Source organism: Miniopterus natalensis, chromosome 1 (assembly GCF_054644295.1).
Source record: "Miniopterus natalensis isolate mMinNat1 chromosome 1, mMinNat1.hap1, whole genome shotgun sequence".
NCBI classification, from domain to species: Eukaryota; Metazoa; Chordata; class Mammalia; order Chiroptera; family Miniopteridae; genus Miniopterus; species Miniopterus natalensis.
In genome coordinates, this window is record NC_142081.1 from 157,979,897 (window position 1) to 157,988,726 (window position 8,830).

At 36.1% G+C, this 8,830-nt stretch overlaps 1 protein-coding gene across 2 annotated transcripts in view; it reads left to right on the forward strand.

Moving 5' to 3' along the window:
• Positions 1-7,268, forward strand: part of CNOT6L (CCR4-NOT transcription complex subunit 6 like) — a 98,917-nt gene extending 91,649 nt beyond the window's left edge. For both annotated transcript variants that reach the window (XM_087826804.1, XM_087826812.1), the window contains one exon: positions 1-7,268. In XM_087826804.1, coding sequence (XP_087682930.1) covers positions 1-213 — 213 coding nt within the window. In that variant the 3' untranslated portion in view covers positions 214-7,268.
• Positions 7,269-8,830: the final 1,562 nt, after the last annotated feature.

An 8,830-nucleotide genomic window follows, 5' to 3' on the forward strand; every position in this document is an offset into this window, starting at 1 on the left:
GGCGTGATTGACTACATTTTCTATTCCAAGACTCATATGAACGTGCTTGGTGTCCTGGGGCCTTTAGATCCTCAATGGCTGGTTGAGAACAACATCACTGGGTGTCCACACCCACACATCCCTTCAGACCACTTCTCACTGTTAACACAACTTGAACTCCACCCTCCACTCCTGCCTCTTGTCAATGGTGTTCACTTGCCTAATCGGAGGTAGTGGAGTACTGCCCCGCAAAGACGGGGATCCGTTGCTATGGACCTGTACAGTTGTAAATCAAAGTATGTAGGAGTGAAGTATGGCCATCCTTAAGCTGCTTCTTCAGGTTCCTTTCATTATGTGTTTGCTATAAGATTTTGTACATTTTTGTGCATATTGGCATCATTTGGCACTAGAGCTGGAACCAAAGTATTACTCTTTCCAAATTTTTAATTTATAACATGATTTTAAATTGGACCTTCTTCATATTATATTAGGAGTCAGCATTCATAATTGATAAATCACCAATTCGAGGCCCAACAAGTGTGTTTTTCCCCCCCAAAACAAATATTTTCCTTTAAATGGTTTCAAATGAGCCAACCATTTTTGTAAAGGGCAATTTTTAAAAACGTGTAAGATTTTAAACTTGATGGTATGCCTTGCAGGGAAAACTTTCTGGAATTTTTGTTTTCCATTATAACAAACTGATTTTTGGCTCCCAAAATCATTTGCACATTAACAAAGCACTTAAATTTACTAGATCTGTACATAAACTATGATATAGCCTCTAGCCATAATAGGAAAAATTGAGAAATTTAGGATGGTTGCACAATATGCTTTCAAAATCAAGCAGTTAACGGCACATGACAGTTTGTTGGGCAAATGCTTGTTGGTTTTTTGTTTTTTGAGGAATCACTCTGAATTTTGTTCCCCTTTTAGTTGTAGCCTTATTAGAAGTATTAATTCCAAGCCTGTCTCTCCAGTTTATTTATAGGGAAACAGCAGGTGATTTTACTACCACACATTTTGAAAATAGGGTTTTCTGGTATATTTAGGAAGCCCACAAAATTAGTGCCCAGTATTTTTCATTATCCCCATCTACCCTTTACTGCCTGGTTGTGCTGGAGAAACATATTATATGATTTATGTCATTTTTGCTCTTATAGTCAAATGTTAAAAGAAACCTACTGAATGAAAACACCCTGAGCAAAGTTTTAGAAGGGGAAAGCTATTCAAATATTTCATGTATTTCCCAAAGTAGGTCAAGTGGCTTTTGGCTTTGGCTTTTTGAGGCGACAATAGAAAGGATTTAGGGGAGAGGGACAGGGAGTAGTTGAAAATCTTGGATCATTTTTCCTGACTCTAGTTGCCAAATGGCCGTTATATGCTTTAAATCTTTGTTTCTGTTGTCTGTCAGGGTTGAATTAAGAAGCTACTGGTTTATTCCCAACTGTTGATACTCTTTAGATATGTTGGAATCCTTTTTTTGCCCATGAGGGCCAGTTGAAAATCTGTGACTCAAGAGGCAGTGAAGACAATATTGTTTTCTGGGGGGAAAATTGGTTGGCTACTTGATGTTAATTATGGCACAGTAACAGGAAAAGGTTGTGTCTGTGTTTTTAAGTTTTTCTTTATTCTGCTTTTTTGCTGCTATAAGAGTTTTCTGAATTTATATTTTAAACTTTTCATGCACTTTACTGTTTCTAGTCTCAAAATGTGATATTTTTAATAAACAAGAAATTTTCCATTATGTGAATGAAATTTTAAAAGAAAATAGCCTATATTTGTGTCTCACTAATATATAAAGTACAAGTCAAATTTAAATTATTTAATTAGTTTTAAATATATACAATTAGTCTCCTCTTTCAAACCTGACATCTTAGGCTGTTTTATTAGTCTTAAATGATGCTTTTCCTTTGGTTATTTCATACTAATTTCTTCCATAGTAAATTAATCAGGCTATATAATATAATATTTCCCTGAAGGGTAATTTTAGTGGAATGAGGGTGGTGGGATGGTGTAATATCATATATGGGATTGCATCAGAAGGTTTCTGTAAAGCCTAAACTCCCTTTTAAAAGTGCCTAGTGATGAGGCATTGTTTGTCATCTATTAAAATTGGAATGTCATTGTAGTTGAGTGAAGTTTGATGTAAGTAAAATATTCTTTTAAAAATGTTAAAGTACCAGAATAAATAAACACACAAAGAGACAACCCTTAAGATGACAGATTTTCCTCAGTGTGCAGGTATCCCTTGTTATATACCTCAAGCATTCAACATCTAGCCATGCAAATTGATTACCTGAAGCATAGTACTGGAAAGTAGAATAGCATGAAAAACTTAATTTTGTGGACATTACCTTTTTTTGTAATCAGCTACTGTATGTTTTATTTTAAATCTTTTGTTTTGAGTGGGTTTTCTGCTCTGGAGGTATATGCACTAACAAAACATTTTCCTCCTTTCATATACGCATGTTAATTAGCAATGTGAGCAATATTTCCTACCATACTTCACTCCCAATATTTTTTGAGATGTTTGTATAAAATGGAATTTAAAGTTCACTTATGATTGTATATGAACCACAGAGGAGCCCATTTATTAATAAAAAACTTTTTTAATAGTTAAATGTAGAGGGAAAAATAAAAAAATTTGGGAAACATTGTAAACAGCTTAAGTTTATTTTGTGTATGATTGAGGCACTCTGTTGCAGGAAGGTGTGTAATTGGGTTCTCTCTGCTTCCAAATGCACTCTTTCAGACCATTCATTATCCTGTGTATTTTTAATGTGGTTTAGTAAATGTTGGTAGTAGCTTTGTTGAAGTAGGTAATTGTGTTATGTTTTGGGTGGCACACTTACTTGGGGCATGGTGACCCAAATTTCATGTGCACGGTTTCCCTTTAGCCTACTGCCCAACTTTCACACACCCTTCACCCTTTGTTCCCTTTGTAAAAGGAGTGGTATCTGTTTTGAGCTGCCAATTCAGATGATCAGAAATGCTGCTCTCCTCCGTATTGTCTTGTTAAAACCCATGCCATTTGGAACTTTGGCAGTGACAAGCCAAAAGGAAGAAGAGGTGAATGACATATGGTATATATTCAATGAGAATAAAATATTTATGCTCATATACTTTCTAGTTCTCAGAATAAGTTAATAAGCTTTATGCCATTGGGCTGCTGCATATTTTATCTGAAGATAAAAGAAAATTTGGGCATTTTTAGATTGTGCTAATGTGTTTTTTTAACTGTTAAATATGATTTCTGGTATTTATCTAAGAACTGGAGTGTTCTTTCAGTTTATTAAAACAGTGTTGTTTGAGGAAGGGAAAACTGCACTGTTTGCCGTTACAGCAGCCATGCAAGTGCATGTCAAGTCACCCACTCTCTCAGGCATCAGTATCCGCCTCATAGCTTTACACATTGTGACGGGGAATATCGCAGCATCCTCAGGACTGACATCTGGGAAAGGCTCAGATCCACTTACTGCTCCTTGCTTGTTGACTTTGTTTTAAAATATTGTGCCTGGTGTCAACTTTTAAGCAACAGCACTGCCTAAAAGCAAGCAGAGAACAGAATCCCAGCACCATTCTATAGGCAACTTTTTAGAATTCAGATATAGTAAATCTGTTCAAGATTTATGATGTTTTATGTAAAAAAAAATTTTTGTACAACGTAGCTGAATATTTTTGTTTCATTTCTTTGATGTAAGGTGTGTGAACGATTGTTTGAATATCACATGTTTAAAGTCAGGTATGGCACAATGGGTTCTGAGACCAGCTTTCCCCCTCCCATTTGCCTTGTTCCAAGTTCTTTGTTTTCAAATTACTTTTCTGATATTTAGGCAAATATTTAATTTTACTAATAAGCATCCTGTGTGAATGTATTAAAGAAGCCACTGTGTTTTAGTGTTGTAGTTTGCAGAAATATAAAGCTTCATTTCTAATTTGTCCCTTTTCTTTGGTGTCTTAAGGTTATGTATTAAATCACAGAGAAGCGAGGGAGAAAGTTGGAAGATATCTACCGTTCATATCACTTGATTCTATGGGGGGGTTATATTAGAATTGAGGATGTGGCATATTAAAACTGGAACATGGGCAAACGTATTGTGCTCCATTTTAAAATTATATCTTCTAATTAAGTTTGTATTTGAATTTCTAAGAGTTTCTAAAAATCACTAATGCCACCTATATGTTGAAATCAAATAGCAAGGCACAGAGAAAGCACAAGAAAAAAATAGGTTAAGTGTGTTTGATAGAACCACAGACATATGGTTCATCATTTCTAATCCAAGGCTAGATTTTCTAGCAATAAAAACTGACTGTGTCCCAGTACTCACTTGTTTCTAAGGTGTTATATTCTGAGTTTCTGAGGGATTTTAATAGCTTTGTAAAATACATTGACTGATCAGTAGTATCAGTCCCAGAAAACATCACCAGTTTCTAATACCTTTGGCAGGCCATAAGAATAATGGTTTATAGCAAGCAAAGACTTTATGGCACATTTTCAAAATAGCACTCATTCATCCATGATTTTGACAGAAATGTGAATTTTCACATTTGTAAGGCAGTCTCCTCTTTCTTTCTTTAAAAAAAAAACAAAAAAAACCTTTCTGAATATGTGTAGAAGATTTGTTTAACCTTTTTCTTCTGAATTGTATCATTTTTATAGAACTCTGAATTATTGGTAGACAAATTAACTAGGGAAATTAGAATATTTTTCTAAGCCAGGAACTTCAACTAAAGTTTTGGAATTATACACAGCTGAGAAATTTTATACTGTGGTTGCTTTGGGTGATTTAAATTTTTTAATAGCATCATGATCACCAAATTTGAATTCAAGCATAAGTAAATTAGTACATCTATAAACCTGGCTTATTTACCAAAGTTGTACTCTGTTTAAGAACAGGATGCCAACAGCATCTTTCATTTTACAAAATGATAATGTAAATCTTTATTGTGTAGGTGTCACCTAAAAGCTTAAGGATAAAAAGAAAATCCTTATACCTATACTGCAGAGTGTTCTGAACAAGATCCACAGAAAGAAAGGGCGGGGGGAACCAACATTTCTTTTTAAGAAGGTGGTAAGGGGGAGCGTGCATGTTTCTTGTTTAAACCAAATACCGTCTTTATGTCTGTTTCTCTGTTAAATCACAAGTCCTACAGCAAGAAATAGGGAGACACCAGGAAAAGCAAGCTTTATTAACCTAGTTAGTAATTTCTTTTGGCATAATAAGTTTGTTTCGTTAGAGTTGGGTTATTCTTGGAACCAAAGGAAAACAAGCACCTTGAGGTTTTATTCAACAAACATGCCATTGAAGCAGTGGAAGTTTTTAAGTAAAATAGTTTTTACATTCAAAGCATATGAAATAAAGACATTTCTGCCTATTAAATGTTAATTTTTAATGGCACGTAGTATAAACAGCGTTGTCTTGAAATTAGAAGTTATGTCATCAGAAATAAATCACACTGCAAAAGGTCTGCAAATGCCAAGTGATACAGTTCTTTTGGCATCGGTACATTCAGCTTTTCAGAAACTTTCAGAAGGCATAGTTTGGCTCCTGTTAGTAATTATTTTTTTTTATAGCAATCTCCCCAAATTTAGCTAATTTCCCTGTTGGTATGTCTGTTACTTTTAACTCTGAAGCATAAGAAGTGGTCCTTTCTTGCTCATTTCAGTTTTGTGTTAATTTCTAAATACTGATACATGACTGTGTTTGCTTTCAAGCTAGCAGTAGTTATATGTACCACATTTGTTTAGTTATCTTTAATTCACAGGATTGGCTCAGCGTTGATGTGTCAGATAATGGCTTTGCTTCTTACTGAATAGGCTTAGTTTCCTGCTACTTGTTTCAGCCTTGATGCAGTAAGCGATACAATAGTCTGGGTGTGTGTGCAGAAACTGTACTGCCCTTCCTCTGCTTGACTTGCTAAAAATATATTCCCTTACCTTTGAAATTCCTGAGCGGTGCTCTGCCAGCTTTTTTGGGGGGGGAGGTTTGAATGGCTGTGATACTGCACACTGGATCGGGAATTGTTCGGTGTCATGAGTGGCAAACTTCGTAAACACCAGCAGCACTGAGAAGTGCACTATGGGCATTCGTACAGTTGTCCAAATGCAAGCGATTCTTTCATCTAGGAGAGACTGAGGAATAGAGTTTATGGGAGCACTCGAAGTATTTTGAGGAGGGTGTACATTTCAGTTTTGCTTTTTGTTATCTTGAGTGGGGTGGTACGAATGGAGATTTTTGTTAGGTTTTTTTTAAGAGAAAGAGTATATATGTACCTTTTCTCTCTGAAAGGGCCAGGTATTGGTCAAATTCACCATGAATTAATTTGTATCTTCTATTGTGATTTCTTTTGACTATAAAACAAGTGCCAACTCATTGTCCATGAGATGACTTAGTCTTCTACTCAGTTTATCATTTGAATTGGGAAGGGTTCATTTATTTTCAGTACTTGGCATTAAATTGATTGTTTTGCATACACTTGAGTCATTCTGTGGCCTAGAAAGTGTTTTTGTAACTAGTTTAATGGTTGAAAGCAAATACATGAGTTTAAAACTGAGCAACTTGTTTTGGTAATTTTTTCCCTGAATACTTGGTAGTTTCTATTGATACTATTCCAAAACAAATCTGTTTTCCGTTGTGTATTTATTTTGCTTTTGTCCTAAAAAGAAAAAGTCTAGCACTAAATTTGTTATTGTATTCTAGTAATCAGTTTAAAATCTAAGGTTTTCTTTTTTAAAAAATTAGATTTAATGAAGTGCCATGTAATTGTAGCTTACTAGTGTTTAATGTTTAATAGATTGGTTCTGTAGTGTTCTAATCATTTAACACTCTGTCATCCCTGGAGAAAGTGGTTCTACTCTTACCGAACACATTCTCTTTGACAAAATCACCAGCTGATTTATTTTTCTATTTATTACAGTTAAACAGTTGATGAGGTCTGAATCTTGACCAAGCTGCTCAGCTGAGATGTTTTTCACAATAGACACTGTACAAAGTGTGTGTGCAAAAGGACACAGTTGAGTGGTAGTTTTTTTCATTAATGTGAACATTGACTAAACAAAGCAGCCCTGCCTTTGAAATCCGTGGCAGCTCAGAAGGGAGGTGCTTAAGAACCTTAACTATTACGTCAGATGACAAAATACTTTTTTCCATTTTGGAGATTGGGTACTGCTCACACATGATGTATAGGGCTAAATATATGCTTGTTTCCTTGCACCCACCTGTGTATTTCCCCTTCTCTCCTTCACTTTTCTTTCCCTGTAGGCAATAAATGGCCATTTTGCAACTGCATACCTTTGTCTTGTTTTTTTACTCTATGTGGGCAGGATAAGTGTCTGTGTCTAGGTCAGTACATCTCTTACAAAGCCAAGTAGGGAGAGCCAAGGTAATTCAGGCAAAAAAGTACAAATTCATGCTACTTTTTTTTTTTTCTTCTGGTGAAAACTACATTATTTAGAATAGATTCTACTTTGTTTAGAATAGATTCAGAAGTTAGTCATAGTTATGAGACTTACAATGGCTGAAGAAATCTGCATAGAAGGACATGTGTCACTTCTTAGTGGGGTTTTAAGAGCCAGTGTGCAATTTGCCTTAATCCCGTTCCCCGCCTTGATGCTCATAAAAACATGTTGAGATCAGACCTCATCCTAGATACTTGAGTGACTTCGATGAGCAGAGCTCCCCTTCTGACCTACATAGGATGCGTAGTGTGAGAAACAACTGATGAATCATAGTGTCTTAATATGATACAGGTTTGTTAAGGCATCATCTAGCCCATCCTGACTACTAGACACCCTCACACAGGTCTGCTGAGATCCCAATGTAAACAGGTGAACCTGCCCAAACCTAGAGTAAGTTCATTCAACAAACATTGCCTAAACAAAGCAGCCCTGCCTTTTAAGTCTGTAGCAGCTCAGAAGGGAGGTGCTTAAGAACCTTAACTATTATGTCAGATGACAAAATACTATGAACAAGGTGTTTTGGGGGGTATAAGACGGACAGGCTCCCTGTCCTGCAAGAATTCACATTCCAACTCTCTTCTGTTTCTAACACGAGGAAATAATGAAGTGTTTTATTCAGTGTAAAGTTATCTTAAATCTTAGAATGTTAGGAGGGGGAAGGAAAGGGTACAGTAAAGTATTTAGGAATTCCAAAAACTATGTTTAGGGATATCCAGTTGAAAAATGATTTTAAGACAGAGTATGATAGAGACCAGGTTATTCCTGAAGAGAGTGAAAAACTAAACACAGCTGTCCAGCTTAATAAGTGCCAAGAGAAGGTAATGGCAGCTCATTTTGGACCAGGTTACTAACGGACAAATCTCCAGGGTGAAAACTCAATGCCTACAGGTTTGCTTTCTCTACCAAGGATTCAATGTGGGCCTGCTGACCTCGAGGACCCTCTCTTTACAGAGGCCTTGATGTCCAGCCTTGAGGAAGTTCTTCAAAAGTAGAATTACTCATCCCTTAAGTGGACCTTGAAGAAGCCAAGTTTTAGGATACTGCCTTATGAAGAAGAGACTCCTAAGATAGGGCAGTTATGACATTCACCAAACGTCCTTGCATTTCATCATGTGACCTTGGACAAAATGCATCCTCATTGGTAAAATGGGTATAAGAAACTAAATATCATGAAATGGTTCTCTCAAAAAACACACCAAGACAAGGACTTGAATGAAGGTAGTTTACTTGGAGAAATGATCCCATGAAAGCAGAGTAGGGGACTAGGAAGAATACAGTTGGGAAGGAGAGAAGTCCAAGTCAAGGGTACTTTATTGAGCTGGTAACCTCTGTGGGCAAGTAGGCCATAAAGCTACCACAGACCCTCTGAGGAGCAGATAGAACATTGTTTTT